The 17,262-nt window shown below is 38.3% G+C and overlaps 2 protein-coding genes across 2 annotated transcripts; one reads left to right on the plus strand and one right to left on the minus strand.

The window, feature by feature from the left end:
* The first annotated feature begins 1,482 nt into the window (after window positions 1-1,482).
* drd (drop dead) lies at window positions 1,483-14,495 on the plus strand. The gene is made up of 9 exons (XM_017137146.3): window positions 1,483-2,000; window positions 7,322-7,468; window positions 9,104-9,363; window positions 10,492-10,780; window positions 11,238-11,583; window positions 11,653-12,015; window positions 12,365-12,681; window positions 12,740-12,888; window positions 13,811-14,495. Exons 1-9 carry the CDS (start codon window positions 1,631-1,633, stop codon window positions 14,030-14,032), a joined length of 2,463 nt encoding a protein of 820 aa, XP_016992635.2. The 5' UTR covers window positions 1,483-1,630; the 3' UTR covers window positions 14,033-14,495.
* A 1,624-nt stretch (window positions 14,496-16,119) lies between these two features.
* Window positions 16,120-16,997, minus strand: RpL37a (ribosomal protein L37a). The gene is made up of 3 exons (XM_017137147.3): window positions 16,852-16,997; window positions 16,487-16,622; window positions 16,120-16,427 (listed from the first exon to the last, which is right to left on the minus strand). Exons 1-3 carry the CDS (start codon window positions 16,852-16,854, stop codon window positions 16,282-16,284), a joined length of 285 nt encoding a protein of 94 aa, XP_016992636.1. The 5' UTR covers window positions 16,855-16,997; the 3' UTR covers window positions 16,120-16,281.
* Window positions 16,998-17,262: the final 265 nt, after the last annotated feature.

The following is a 17,262-nucleotide window of genomic DNA, read 5'->3' on the forward strand; positions in this document are numbered from 1 at the left end:
CTGTTTGGATTTGGGATTGGTTTTCCCGATTTAGCCAGTCATCTGAAGATTCTCGTCTTCGAAACGAGTTATTAGCCAATGCCGGCAATTATGTTTTCAAATTTTTTGCGCCTGGCCTCTAATGCGATTGATCAGCAAGAAATTGTTGCCACATATCGTAATCAAAGTCTGATAGTCCCCATGGAATCTTCATGGCCAATCCGGCCTCTAAGCTTTATTTACTTTTTGGATTCCCCTGCTGATGTCATTCACCCTTTCCCCGAGAATCTCCGATCTTCAGCGTCTTTCACCAAAGCGGCATCTCACTTTTCATTTCTGTCGTGTCATGCTAATTTGCAAAAACGCCTTTCTATATATGTGTAACGCCAAAATATATATTCTAATTTAATAATATCGAAATCAAGTTTTGTACAATTTATTAGTGCCGTTAATGTCACAGAAATGGGAACAAAGTGCATGCCTTTGTTTGTCTTAATTCGAAAGGTTGCATTAATTGGCGGTTTTTTTTATTTTGATTGCAGTTTCACTTGATCGTAAAGATGGGTGACGTAGGTCGGGATATAGATTTCGTTACTCTTAATAATAATTTTAATGAAATCATTATCCTGTATAATTTAAATTTATATTTATTGAGTAATTAAATATTTTAAATTGCCTTTTATTTTGCCATATTAATACTTTTCATGTTTAAAAAATATTGCAAATTTAAAATCGTATTTTTAAAAATTATCAATAAATAGTTATTTTGAAAGTATTATACTTTCTAATTTTAATATTTTATATCGTAGTTTTCATGATTAAAATGTATTTTAAAATCAAAATCATATTTCTAAAAATTATAAAAACAAACTCTTGCCCAATAAATATAAAATGAACTTTATTTTGCATACTTATAATGCAGAAAGATGATTCTTATTGATAAAAAAATAAATATATTTCCATAGAGAACTGAGCAATTTGTCAACTCCATTTATCAGGGGCTAAATTATGATAGCTGCAATTTGGAACCTGTGTAGATGGCTTTCATTAGCAGTCGATAGCTCAAAAGATAATGTCGAGTGTGGGAAGAAGATTCTCTGGGATTAGCAGGTGAACAGTGGGCCAATGCAATTCTCAGAGCTGCGAGATCGGGAATGGGAATTGGAATCGGAATCGGAATCGCTAAAAATTCGACTTGCATTTGGTTTTGAAATTCGGTCTGTGGCTAACACAGATATACGAGCAGCTCGGCGGCTGGCTCACAGATACTGACCTATACATAGAGCTTAGATCCCCGAACCGCTGAGCCACTGAGCCGCCGAACCACCCAACCACCGAACCGCCGAACCTGAGCGGTCTTCGTATGCTCGGCGGCATTTGGACAATCAGTTGACGTTGAATGTTTCGTCTTGGCGGTCGCTTAATTTAATTCGCTGAACGCTGACAAACGATCCGAAATTAAAAACCATCGATCGCCGCAGTTACACCAAACGATATTTGAATATTTTTTTTTAAGAAATATATATTCCGCAGATATTGAAAAAGTTTTTTTTTCTGGTGTGCCCCCGTTTGTATCCTTTTATTCTTGCCGGCGATTATGTTTATGTGAAAAAAAATATTGAAAGAGAAAATACGAAGGATCCCCGACAGGATGTCGTCTCTGGGTATTTGGACCCTGCTCCTGGCCACCATCGCCTGTGGTCAGGGGCTCGAGGGGGTGGTGCAGCCCACCTGCAATCTCAAGGACAACTGCAATTTGGGCGACAATCTGCTGGCCGCAGCGAATTCCGCCTCCGATTCGGGCGATGTGTCCGCCGATAAGCTGGAGAGCAAAATCGCCTCGATCTTCGAGGATAAGGTCAACTATAGTCTGAAGCTATTTGCCGACGATGCGACCACCACGATCCTGGAATATCAGACGGCCAATCTGAGCCAATTGCACGGGAACTACACGATACAGCAGCTGGAACAGGTATCGCTGGCCGATGAGGAGGACGATCAGGTGGAGGAGGATGAGAGGGGTAAGTCGAGTGCCCCGATCCATTACCAATCCCCATTATCGACCGCACTTTCTCACGCCGCCCACACGTTTTGGCCTTGGGGCATTATTTCTGCAATTGTAATGGGGGATTTCGATTTCGTTTTGACCCATAGTTTTTTATACGATTACATAAGAGGCGCGTGCGTCAAATAAAATCAATTGCTGCGCTTTTTGGCCAGCTCTTAAATTTTTAAGTTCCAAGTCCCCGATGACGCACCTTTTGGCCACTTCCGGCTATCGAGAGAGTTTAGGCCCAAGCCCATCCCGAAAATGAGCTCAGATCTCCGAGCTTATCTAATCGAACGTCTCGCCTTTTGTTGGCCACTTATTCTTGTTAAAAGGTTTGGCCTTGTCGGACCTTTATTTTCTTTTCCGGTGCAAATATTTGCACTAAAAGTTAGGACCTTTTTTGCTTAAACCGAAACGGATTTGGGGGGGGATTTCCAGACATTCGATATTCGCTGGATATTCCTTGGAGCCAAGTGACCAAGTCAAGGCAATGTGCGAAGTCTCACGTAAACGAGACAATTTTTACTTTGTATTTAATTGCATTTTGCTCTGCATAATGTGATAAGGTCGCGTCTCACGTAAGCGATACACACAGAAATTTTGGAGGTTTTGCCCAAATAATTGTTTCAACTGTTATCGCCTTAAATTACAGAAGTAATTAACTTAATTGCTAAGCAGCATCTTGCGTTTGAATTCAGTGGCTCAAGTTGTTATTTATTTATGTATTTAACGTTACGATATTTGTTTATCGCACTTGGCAAATATTTATGGCTCTTGGAGTGTTTATCATTTATTTTAATTTGTTTGTAATTCAAATTTAATTCTTTTGTTTGGCGTTAATTTAGAATATAATTAAAGCTTATTTTAAAATGCTGCTATTAAAATTTATAAATCAAATTGGATTTTACGACATTTTTGACGAATATCGTATTTCATATCGTAACGAATACCGTAAATGATATGAAATTTTCACGGGAATGTCGTAAAACGAATACAATTTTTGGGAATTTAAAATTATTGGGGTGAGATTAGACTTCCAGCATTAGCGAATATCGTAAGAAGGTTTTGTATAATTTCAAAAGTAGATTTAAGATTTAGAATGATATTGTATAACTAAACTCGAATATCGTAATTAATGTTGTAACGAATGTCGTAATTTCCGATTTTCCCCACCTTATTTATTAAGTATCGTCACAGTTTCCCAATGTAACGCCAACACACTTCCGCACGATCACTTCAAAATGCCTGTCCGTAACGAATATCGTTTTAGCAGCGCCAATTCTGAGTGTTATGTGTCCAATGAAGATGTTCCTCCCATTCGAATCGTAGTCTCGTACCTCCCCGAAAAACGGCGCATAAAATAATAAAGTACCGAGTGCCCAGCCCAGTCGCCGACCCAGCCAAAGTGGTTTTTGGTTTCGGTTTCGCCTGCTTTTTTTTTTAGTATTTTACCCACTTTGTGGCTCGTTTGTTTGTAATTGATCTTCGCCGAGTGGTTGTCGCCGATTTGTTGCTGTTGTGCTCATTGTCGCGCCTGCGAATGTGCATATACCGTATCTCGAACCCATCATCCATCCATAAGTGCGCGACCACTTGACCAGGCCCCAAGTACCGTTAAAGGCCTGTCATAAAACGCAAAACATGTTACCCACTATCCGCCCAAAACCGAAAAATTACAACCAAAAAAAAAAGAAGTGCGCAAAAAGATTTACCTAATGGTAATGCTGATGGAAATGACGGCGATGATGAGTCGTCCACCAAAAGGTTAAGATATCGCTAGCCCGTTGAGATAGCAAGAACTTCGAAACGGTGGCAAATTGGCCAGTTTTTTCTTGCTCTTTCGGTAGTTCGACTGTTCGGTGGCAACACAAAGTTTAACTGCCAATTGACTTGGTAAATATTGACTTAAAAGCCCAGTTAAGTTGAGTTGTCGTGCACCGAGCAAAATGGTTTCAATTGTATTTTAAAGAATATAAATGGATTTAAAGCCAAGTTTTAGCATTTATGACAGTCCATTTGTTAAACTTCGGTTTAAGCTTCCTTTAAATTTAACTGGCGGCTGAGAAAACGGCGCTTTAAAACTTTGATGCTTAAACCATAAATCAAATAAAATCCTATCCCTGTTAAATCTATAAATATTTGAAAATTAAACCTATGAAAAATGGAAAACATATCAATATTAAATAATCTTAACTTTATTTTCCAACAAAAATATATTAAAACGATATTTAATTCGACTATTTTATTATTTATTTTTTAAACCATTATTTAATATTTTTCTTAGTGTAAAGTGTATTACAAATCTCAATTTTATTTTCAAATTTCTTTTACAAAATTAATCTCATACTATAAGGAGCCGCGTAATTTTCTCTGTGTAAGCTGGGCAAACAAACCAAACCGCGTTCAACCCGGGACAAAGTCGATCGTGATCGCATTGCAGGGGCTGACAAAATGTTTACGAGAACAAAGTGACAAGTGGTGGTCGATTTGTTTCGATTGTTTCCAGCGAAGGCTTGCTAATTGGCAACATGAAATCGCTTGCGATGATCGTAAGCAAATAGGAGCTAATACATTGTACTTATAAATCAAAGCCAAGCAGCCGCGAAACCCCCAAGACATTAATGAATGGCCCATTCACCGCCACAATTGGCCATTACATTCTGGTGGGCCGGCAAAGAAAAAAAAACCAGATCCACTAAGTAGAACGCTCTTGGGCAATGAAATTCGCGGCGCGAAAAGGATTGCGCAAGGATTTGCTGGCCAGGAATATTGGCCAACAAGTCCAGCTGCCAGTTATTTGGCTCTTGGCTTCTGGCCGTTCAGCTTGCAGTGCCCAGCTTTCGGTTAGCAACTCGGCCAAGTGGGTCAGAGACGAATACGAAACGCACACTCAGCTGAGATAGACGGTTAATTAAGCCGCCAACTGGCAGCCGAGTGTTGTTAGTGGCTGTTGGCCCGGTCCAAAGTGCGATTCTTGTTTTCCACATATCTCGAGATTCGGATTCGAGTACTCTAGCACACAACATTTAGCATATCTTTCGGTTGGCATTCTCTCGCCTCTGATTTTACTTTTCATTTCATTGTGGATTCAGTAGATTGTCTTGGGTTTTATGGGGGTTCATAAAAGTCGCAATGGTTTTCAATTTACCATTCCCCCAAAAACTTTGATGGTCCTCCTTTTTATGGATTGAAAATGTATTGCATAATACTTAGGTTTAGTACTCTTTAGGATCCTGCTGTTTATGATCTTGCGAAATAATATTTGTAGTATTTTTTATGATATATCTAGATATTGTTTCGATATAATTTTATATTTATCAATATTTTTATAAATTCCAATTTAACCAGAACATTGGAATTCATACGCCGTGTGTTCGCATCGTGGAATCCCAAGGGAGTTGGTGACCAGCGCTCACGACACTTACAACGAACTATCCTAAAGATCTGTTTTGTCATATCAATGTCTCAGAATCTTCATAATTTGCGATGCTAATGAGCTGGGGGAGCCGCTGAGCCGTAGAGCTGAGCCGGTTGTAAATGTTTCGCACGGCTGCCATTGTTGCCACATCTTCATGCCGGGACTGACAATTGATCGGAGCGTAGAATTCTCCTCCATTCTTCCTCGTCTCTTCCTCGTAGAACTGCCTGGTTTTCCGAATTTAGTTTAGACCGTATATATAGAATATGACGACAGGTCACTCGGCACTCGGTGCTCGGCAGTCATAACTCGTCGCACTCTGACGCATTTTAGCACTTTGGGGACTGCCCAGAGATCCCCCTTTCGATCCCCTTCTACGCCCCGAAAAGACGGATGCAGGCGGCGACTGATATATCGATGTTCGATGGCTGGAGCCACGCGTTCGGCATTCAAAATGAGAGCTGCCTAGCATAAAAAGTGGCCAGCGACAGCCCCACCATGATAATGAAAATGTTAATCGGATCGGTGGACAGCTTTGGCATGCTGATGACGACGGGGCACTTGGAATTGGAATTGAAATTGGACTTGGTAGCTCTCCAAGATCCAGGGGATGTTCATCCAACCCTCTGGCCATTTATTTTCCTCTTCTCGGTTTTTTTTTTGGCTAAATGGCGGCGCCTCATTATCCATCTTAGATCAGAATAAATGGCCGATCAGCCAACTTCCTGTTTTCCAAACAGCCACGTGCCAAGGGGCCTGACCTTGTCCAATTTGGTGTCCACATGTGCACTTTGTCTGCCATAAGGGGCATGAATGGCCTGCAAGCGATAAACAGAAACCATTTTGAGTTAAAAAAAATATTCAATAAAAAATAAGATTAAAGATGCAATCATGAAATCATGAAAACATGAGATTTTATGTATACATTAAAAAAACCTAATTAAATCCTTTATAAAAAATACGCTCCCAAAGGAAATAAATTATAATAACTAAAGTATTATTAAACTGAAAAAATATCAAAGTAATGGTCAATAATATGATTTTTTCAATCAATAAAAATAATAAACTTATACATATTGTTAAACTAAATTGGCATTATATCATGAATAGTAATGTTATAAGTCTACTTTTAACATAATAAATAATAGCCAAAAATGATCAAACATTAAAGCTTTAATATCCTTTACTCATTTATTATAATGATCAGTTTTTCAATCGCATTCCAAAATGATCCAAAATTACAAATCACTTATATACAGAGCAATTTCTTTGATTTCCGATACATTGTAATTTCGGTTATGATGATTGTTTTAATTATAGCACAAAAATACCCGTTGAGTCGTTAGAAAAGTATTAATATTTGCTGATCACGGGTTAGAGTTTGCTTGTAAATATGAATAATAATTTTATGGCTTGGCTGACTTGCAACTACGTTCGCTTATTTGGGTTACAGTGAATCACAGTTTGGTTCAACAACAAGTGCTATTTACTGATGTGAAATCGAACTTCCTTCGTTTTAGTACGACTATTAAACTGAATAACAAGAGAATGGGATAAATTAACTGGATCATTGGGTAAATGTTACAAAATAATATGAATAGCACATAGATATGATATGATATGTGGGCAGTATTGTGTTAAACGAGTGGGCAGCAAAAATGTAATTGCAATACACTATAATTTGCCTAACAACCCACTTTAAATGCTTTCGGATATCGGAAAATTCAATAAACGGAAAGTTTTTTATTGAATTGATTGGAGTTCAAACCACTTCAGACACTATAATTATTATTATTTGTTACTAAATTTGTTTTGAATTTATTTGAGCTCTTATATTATTATTTAATGTTCTCTTAAATCTCTTTTAATTCCAGTTTACTTGTACAACATTGGAAAGCGTTTTCTGGCCATTACGCAACCTTTTGATTCCGCCAGAAATCCGGATGCCTCGTCGTTATGTCGTCGGCAGATGCATCAGTTTCTGAACGCCTTGGACAACTTCGATCTGTGGGCATTGAAGAGTGAGTACTCGAAATATAAATAAACAAACTTGGATCGCAAGGTCGCCGAACGACAGCCAACAAATTGGCTAGATTCAAGAGAGGTTGGCTGGGGTTCTAGTTCTGCAAGTGGATGGTTAGATGGCTGGATGCCTGATTACCGGACCCATAGAACCATAGAACCAGTCGGGGGACGTTCAGCTCGAATTCGAGTCATTGCCAACTGGCAGCAGGTGAAGCTGAAGCTGCAGTCGCAGTCGCGGTCGCCGCTGACTTCGACGTGACCGCCAGACGAGACGACATGAATCGAAAGACCCCAAAGTCAAATGCATCAAATGATACAGTTATGGGCAAGATAATAGTGGAGTGGAATTTTTTTATATTAAAAAAAAGATTTATGATCCCTACAACTCTTCAAAAGATAATATTTTTAAATCGTTGAATTTTTAATATCCCTATTTATTATACCGAAATATAAAAATAAGCTCATAAATCCGATAAATATTATTTTTATCTACGACCTCTGCTTTATCTATGTTTTTATTATTTTAAAAATATTTTTCGAATATTTCGAATAGTTTAGGAAGTAAATGAGTCATCGTTTTGGCCCGCATTGTGAGTGCAGCTGTGTGTGATCTAAAGTGAAGGCCAACCGTCGAACTTTACCCACATTCACACCCGTACTCACACTCAGATGGCCGAGCATGTGGCAATGCCAGTTGCATCTAGCTGAAAAATTGCAAACATGAGCGAAAATAGCGATTGCAATTGCAACAGCGAACGCGAACTTGACACAAAAGACCGCAACGTCGACGTCAACAGAGGCTTAGAATCAGAACGAGACACACGGTACGAGTGGCGATCACAGTCAAGGTCACCGCCGCGCACCGCCCACTGCCCCACACCCCACAAGCCACCCCATCTTCAACTCGACAGCCGAAAGCGAAACGTGAATGGATCACATTTTCAGCTATTCGAGGAATATCCAATTGAATGAATAGGAAAAATAACCTAAGGCTGAGGTCGAAACATGAACATCTTTCATTATAATAATAACCAAACATATTGGGTTGTAATATTTTGTGATATTCTATGCTTACATTGTAAATATTTTGAACAAAAAATATTGCATAAATGCTTAAAATATAGCAATAGAAATCCAGTGTTCCTTAGAACAAAGTAAATATTTTTTGGGTACATGAAATATATTTAATATTCATGTATTCTACAGATATATATGTATAATAAAGATTGTCTTAATTGTAAATTTTGGACCTTTAACTATTTATTTTCAAACTGTTGGCATCAATCAACGATTTCAAGAAACTCTTATAAATATGCTAATTAATCGCCAGTTTATTGACATTAATTCGATGAAAAGAACAAGATTATTTCTTTATTTACTATTTTAACTCAAAAGCAAATGAGGTCTGGTTGAGTTTCGGCAAAATAAAAATAAGTTTTATTGAACAAAGGAGAAATTTAATTTACATTTAAATCGTTGATATCTATTTTTAGGATAATAAAATACAAAGACAATAGCAAGGGTCTGGAGAAATTAAAAATATTAGAGTCACAAAACTAAGATTACAAACTATTAAAATTTTAAAATTAAAGGCTTACCTTCATTTTATTCTTTTTATATATTTTTTATAGTGCACGATGCCAGCGGCAAATTGAACTCGGGCATTTTGAATGGCAACATCAATCAGCCCGGCGATTTCGATCAGTGCCTGGGAATTCAACATCGGATGAGGGATCAGGAAGGGGCCCAGGATCAGGATGAGGACTCCATTATCCGCGGCCAGTATTGTTTGGCCTACGCTCAGCCAGTTCTTCCGCACAATTCGAAGCGACTGCAGAGCTTCTTCAAGCTGATCCAATCCCACGGACCTTTCAAAAGCGAGTTCAATGACGTGAGTAACCAATTTTTTTTAAGTTCCTTTAATGGAGCACGTGATTGGGGTAGCAAATGTGGGGAATGTGGTGAATCACTGGGGAAATTTCATGCACCTGGAACTGAAAAATATAAATACAAAAGTTAAAAAATGTAATTAAAAAGTTTCCGTTTTAAATACCAAGTTTTAATTTATTAAAACATTAAAAACAATAAGGAAAATAATTTTAAAATGTATGTTTGTCTCCGAATTCTGAGTTCAAACCGCCGCAAAGGCTTTTATTTTTATTTTTCTCCAGCTTTAGTTTTCATAAATTTTTCATGGTGTATGTGAAAGTTTTAATCTGGCCAAATAGATTGATTAACATTGGGCTGCTAAAACGTTCGACTTCGACATTGAACTTGACCAAAGACGAAAAGTGCCAACGGAAAAAAGCAAAGCGAAATAATGAAACGCGATAGATGGCCGTAAAATGCAAATCACAAATCACAGCGCAGAAATCGAAGCTCTAAGCGAAGCTCGGCCAGTGAACCCAGAAATCGGACAACCGGACAAACGGACAACCGAACGGACAAAATACGGATCTCTACATGAAGAGAAAAGCATTTGAATATAAATTGTTTGTTGTGATTTATTCACTTGTGTCATTTTAATGTGAATTATATTCTTTTTATTACAAATAATTTAAGAATCAATTTCTTACTTTCCAGTTTTACTTCAAAGCTAAGCAATATTTATTACTTTTTAAATATTCTCAAAAAAGAACACACACATATTTATTATTTCTAATTTATATTATATCAATTTACTTTTAATATTATTCATTGGTATGCAGAAAGGGAAATAGTAAACCGTTGAAAAGATCATTCAGTTTAGAACAGATTGAGTAATTTGCATTGTAAACTTACCGAGTAAGTGAATAACCGGAACAAACGCGACCTGGCTTAATTGAATTGCCTCGAATCCCGTTCAACTAGTCATTGTTTATTGTTTTAACTCTGATGGAGGCGGAGGAGGTCACAGACCCCCCGTTGATTCACCACTCAATTAACCTGGAGGACGGGACAACAGCTCTCCTGCGTCATTAACCGCTTATCGCTAACCGGCCAATCCGCTCTATATTTTTTGTGTTTGTAATAATTCCAGCCCGGTCACCGAGTGCCCCGCTACTCGCTGATCAACTGGGGCCTCTGCGTGCCCTCGGGCTGCTCGGCTCGGGATGTGGAGTACAGTGTGGCCGAGTTCCTGGGCAACCAGACCGCCTCGACGGGCATCACCTTCAATGTTCGCGTGGAGCCCCAGATGTGCCAGGTGCGGGATCAGCGGCCCTGGGACAGGAACACCACCTGGGCAGTGCGCTTCTTCCTACTCGTCCTCTCCGTGGCACTCCTGTCCACCATCTACGATCGATCCACCAAGTCGCAGCCCAAGCAGAGTAAGTTATTACATCTAAAAATAAATTATATAATTAAAAAATTACTATTTACTCTATTATAATATAAAGTGTAACTTAACAGGTGATCCATATATTTCTGACCAGTAAATACTAAAATCATAAGTAAAATAATAAATTTCAAGAATATTACAAAAATATTTAAATGTAATAATATTCAACATTTTTAGTAGGTGAAATATATAGATCCTTGCATAATAAATGTAAAACTAAATATAATATATTACTTCAATATTAAACCAATATATAACTAATATTAAAATTAAATTATTAGGTAAAATATATAGATTATTTCTGATGCAAATATTTCTGATAAAAAGAATAAATCTCTGAATTAATTATTTTCTCATTTTGAAAAATCTTTTTAGGGTTACTGAAATCCCTAGAACAATTTTTTTAACTCCCTAATTAAATTGTAAATGCCAATACCATTTTTCAGACGCCTGGTTCACGGCCTTTTCGCTGGACAAGAACCTCCGCTGGCTGTTCAGCACGAGCAGTGCTCCCGGGGACATCGAGGCGGTCCATGGCATTCGCTTCCTGAACGCCATCATGCTGATCTTTTCGCACAAGTCGATGGCCATGTTCTTCAATCCGTACAACAACCGCACGGCCATGTCGGAGAGTCTGGGTCAGCCGTGGACGGTGATTGGACGAGCGGCCTCCCTGTACACCGATCCCTTCCTGCTCTTCAGTGGAATGCTGACGGCCTATTCGCTTTTCGGTCGACTCATGAAGCAGCAGCCCATCAGGCTGAAGAACGAGTACATTAGCCGGCTGATGAGGTGAGGAAACTATTAAATATATGAAGCAATGAGATGAATAGTTACTTACCTTGTACCTTTTATCCACAGGATTGTTCCGCCCCTGGCCGCCCTGATCCTCTTCTGCACGTACGTGCTGCCCCTGTGGGGCAGTGGACCCCAGTGGAACCTGGTGGTGGGCCACCATGCGGACATCTGCAAGAAGAACTGGTGGCGCAACCTGCTCTTCATCCACAACTACTTTGGCTTTAGCGAAATGTGCCTGACGCACACGCACCATCTGGGCATCGACACCGAACTCTTCGCGGTGGCTCCCCTGCTCATCCTGGGACTTTGGCGGTGGCCCCGGCGGGGTCTCTTCACCCTCCTGCTTCTCTGCACCGTGGGAACGGCGGCCAGGTACTACACAACGATTGTCAACCAGCTGTCCAACTATATCTACTTTGGCACCAAGTAAGTAGGCAATCTATTTTGGGTTAGAGAATAAGATGGAGAAAAAATAGTTTATTTAAATAATAATAATAAAATTATATAATAATATAAAATTAAATAATAATATTTTAATTACATTGAATGTTTAAAACGCGAATTCTTTAGAACAGCACTGATAAAGCAGTTTTTCTTCTGCGCAAGCATGGAAACGCGAATTCTTTGGGTGCATTTTTTACAAAGTAGTCTTTTTAGTAAGGGGATACATAAGATATTAAGTTTTATTTTAAGGGAAATATATTTTTTTATGTTAGTAGTTAATTTCTTCATAGGATAATCACCTAATCCCCTTATTTTCTCGTGATCTTCCCAGCATCCAGCGACTCTTCCGCACCGCAGACTACATGTACTCGTTCCCGCCCCACCGCTCCACGGTGTACATCATGGGCATCCTGCTGGGCTACGTGCTGCGCAAGTACCAGAACGCCAGGCTGAGCAGCCTGCAGCTGCGCCTCGGCTGGCTGGTGGCCACCGTCTGCGTCCTGGCCTCCCTCCTGGGACCCGCGCCCATGGGGCACATCGACTACGTGTACAACTCCACGCATGCGGCCATTTACGCCGCCTTTGCGCCGATTGCCTGGTGTCTGTTCTTCTCCTGGATCGTCTTTGTCTCTCATAATGGCTATACAAGTGGGTATCCTTGGGTTTAGAGATTTTATTGTGACGCTGATTATCCTTTATCTTATAGATAAACTGACGAAGCTGTTCGCCTGGCGCGGCTTCCAGGTGTCCACGAAGCTCTCGTACGCCATTTACCTGACGCAGTTCCCCGTGTTCTTCTTTAACGTCGGCCGAAGGCGTCACATTCACCACTACTACAACTTTGTTTCGATTATTGTGAGTAGTTGTGGCTAGAGTCTCAAGAATGATCTATGATATGATATGATATATGATGAGATATGATATGATATGATATGATATGATATGATATGATATGATATGATATGATATGATATGATATGATATGATATGATATGATATGATATGATATGATATGATATGATATGATATGATATGATATGATATGATATGATATGATATGATATGATATGATATGATATGATATGATATGATATGATATGATATGATATGATATGATATGATATGATATGATATGATATGATATGATATGATATGATATGATATGATATGATATGATATGATATGATATGATATGATATGATATGATATGATATGATATGATATGATATGATATGATATGATATGATATGATATGATATGATATGATATGATATGATATGATATGATATGATATGATATGATATGATATGATATGATATGATATGATATGATATGATATGATATGATATGATATGATATGATATGATATGATATGATATGATATGATATGATATGATATGATATGATATGATATGATATGATATGATATGATATGATATGATATGATATGATATGATATGATATGATATGATATGATATGATATGATATGATATGATATGATATGATATGATATGATATGATATGATATGATATGATATGATATGATATGATATGATATGATATGATATGATATGATATGATATGATATGATATGATATGAGATGATATGATATGATATGATATGATATGATATGATATGATATGATATGATATGATATGATATGATATGATATGATATGATATGATATGATATTATATTATATTATATGATATAATATTATATGATATAATATAGAAAGATATAATGATTAATGATATTTTATATTCTCACCCCAGCTCGATACCAACGAATTCATATCGATCTTCCTGGCCTCCGTGGCCCTGACGGTGCTCTTCGACGCGCCCTTCCAGAATCTGAAGAAGCTGCTCATCAAGCGACCCTCTCCTTCTTCTGCGAAGGTGGTTAAGGATAATACGGCCGCCCAGGATGCGACGACGACACTAGCCTCAAAGCCCAGCAGCACTGCCCTCCTCCAATCGCATCCACACTCCGATTAGTCTGGACACACACACCCTTTCTTAGCTATGTAACTTGTAAATGTCTTAGCATTTAGTGGCAATATGTTTAGTAACCCCAGCGAAATCCCCAATATCCCATACCCCATGTATTTCCCATCCAATCCGTCCATCCATCACGAGTCCCAAGAATTCCCGCCCTTAGTTTTAGTGGAACGCTTTATACATTGTAAATTGTACTGTTAGTCAAATCGAGCGACAAATGAGAACCGAACCGATTCGTAGTCATAAACCAATCAATCACTGCTTGATGTACGATATTATCTTGCTTGCTAAACCGGGCTTCGAGAGGAAGTCATCGCTGGTCCCCGAGTTAAATGGTCCCCAGACTGAGACTCTCGGAACCCATGTTTTCTTAGAATACTTACGTTACCTTAAGCGAGGTCGAATGTCAGTTTTTTTAATGGTAATTTAATTAATAAAATATATAAATATGTTACAAAAACGTATGGTTTTGATGTAAATACCTGAGAACCTAGGAATATGGGTTACCTTAACCTTTATTATATTGAATTTTCATTTAATTGGTTCCTAAAAGTATGCAATATTCAAATTCAGAACATACAGTCGGGAGGAACTTCTGAAAGCTGTTAACAAAGGCCAGTTAAAGTTTGAGAAGCTATTGGTATACCTAAAAATTGGTAAATGTTTACAGGTACTGGAGAAAAATCGCCAAGATCAATGCTCTAAAACTGTATTACTTAAAACTCCACATGAGGCTTACATTAATGTGTAGTTCTTATTGAGACCTTCGTATTATTGTATTATTGGTCAGAAACCATCAATCATCGTTTCTAGAAAGGAGTATCTGATAAAAATAATAATCTTTATGCGTCTTTATCAAAACAAAACCAATAATAGGTATACAAAAACCATGAGCTAAGTGTGCATTATGGTAAATATGGATATTTATAAAAGAAATTTGATGAAGTGCCTCTATTATTCAGGCTTTTGCTAGGTAGCTATTAGATTCAGCTAAATAAAACCACTATAACTGTGGGACATGATACAAAACGCTCCTAAAACTAAAAACACATATATATCTGATTGATAGTTAGTTTTAATAATAAATATTCTTTGAATTTGTATTGAAGCAAATGTTAAGCTAGATGAACAGATCTTAAATCATTCATGTTGTAAGACAAAAATAAACAAATACGAAAATACTAGTTTTTAGTAATTTTAAACATCTGCCAATCTTGATTTTAAATTTAATAATGAATTCCGTATTGGATATTATTGAACTTAGACTTCTGGTATTACTGAAACTGTTGTGTAGTACTTATGGATAATTGCAGATATCTACACAACATTTGGGTTTGTTTTCTGGCTTAACGCAAGTATATACGATTTTTACCTCTTTCATTCTAACAATAGTTTCGGATTTGATTTTTATCTGGATTAGCTTTATAAAGAACTGTCCCTAAACAGACTATACTATAACTGTGTTTCTGGTCACAAACTTTTGCTGAACATTTTTGGAAATATCTGGTAAACGATTCTATTGCAAATTTCTTTATTCATATGTATACCGCCACGTTTTTTCAATTAATCGCAATGTATCACAGCTTTTTGTAATTACAACCTGCACTTTGAGAACAAAACCAGTTTAGATGTTTCTTTTTACCGGCATTATGATTTTATCAGACATAAAATTGTTGCAAGATTTAGTTAATGGACTTTAAGGAAAAGGTTGAACAGATTTTTATAGAAATCATGATTATCAAGGAAAAAATACTTATACAAAAAAACTACGTTAAATTTGTTGACATTTAACATATTGAATAGTTTTAACAGGTAATACAAAAAAGTAACCAATTTACGTGTTTTTTGGTTTAGTCAGTACAGCTGCAGGTTACAATTATAGATCTGTGATACTTTGCGATTATAAAAGGGTATAAACTCCTTTCTTTTTAGGAATTTATGTGGCCCTCTAGAAAGACCACGCGGAACTTAAGCCCTACAGGGTATTTCTCAGTTTGGTATGAGCATTTTGGCGGTTCAGGGTATTTCGCAGTTACCGTTTTCACTTTTCTTGCACAGAACAATAAAAAAAATAGTCACCGTGGTTCACTTAATAAAAAAAAAACGTTCATTTATTAGCGCTCGAGCGATTTATTAGCCCTTTCTGGGGGCCATTGAACTGTGGATTTTAGATGGTGTTTTCACGAAGATCGGCTCTCTGGTGGTCTGTGTATATCTCATGGGGATATAGACGTGGATCCTGGATCCTACTTGCTGGACTGCACGGCCTTCTTGGGCTTGGCCTGGGTGCCCTCGCGGAATCCGTTGCGGAAGCGGCGGCGCACGACCTTCAGGTGCTGCATGCGGCCGGTTCCGGTGGTCTTCCTCCTCTTGGCCTTCACGGACCAGTTGTCTAAGGAATAGGTTTTATATTATTAACAGTTTCATGGGTTATATATAGGCAGTACTCACAGGAACGCAACTTGGCGGCGGGGTAGCCGCACTGGGCGCAAGTCGACTTCTGGATGTGGTAGGAGGAGCGGCCACAGCGACGGCACAAGGTGTGCGTCTTGTTGTGGCGCTTACCAAAGCTGGAGGTACCCTTCGTCTGAAAGAGCACAAAGTATTAGCAAATTTCTATATCACAATTCACAGAAAAAAAACAAAATAAGTTCGCCACTGAAAATTCCTCGAATTTCGCACACGTGCACACACACACACATGCAGGCGTGCATGAGGGAATGTATTTGATTGAATTTTGCCATTTTAAGTAGTCGCACGGACTTAGCTCGGACTAGCGGCCGTATTAGCCATTATTAAAGGCCTTGAAAACCTACCATTTGGAGATTTTTCCGCGGACAAAAAAAACACTACTTTCCAACGACGGCGGAAACAGGAAAAGAGCGATTTTTTCAGCGCGAGTTCTAGAGCTGGCCCACTTTCGATGGCACTATCGATAATGGCCCATCGATGTTTTGAAAACTATCACTAAACTATCGGTACCACAGTTGGTTGCCAACCACATTTCTGAGGCGGCGCGGAGTTGCCAACTGATTTTTTAGGGCGGTGTCGCGTTGCCAACTAAATTTCTAGACCGCAAAATCGATAACGCCGAAAAAATCGATTTGTGATGTTAAGTTAACAGCGCAATGTTTACCTGGTTAACAGCTGTTAGCCTTCAGCAGTCAAAATGTTAGTTGACTACAACTTTTTGCCAACAGATGGCGTCACACTGTGGCCCGCCCATT

Source organism: Drosophila takahashii, chromosome X (genome assembly GCF_030179915.1).
Source record: "Drosophila takahashii strain IR98-3 E-12201 chromosome X, DtakHiC1v2, whole genome shotgun sequence".
In the NCBI taxonomy this organism is placed as follows: Eukaryota; Metazoa; Arthropoda; class Insecta; order Diptera; family Drosophilidae; genus Drosophila; species Drosophila takahashii.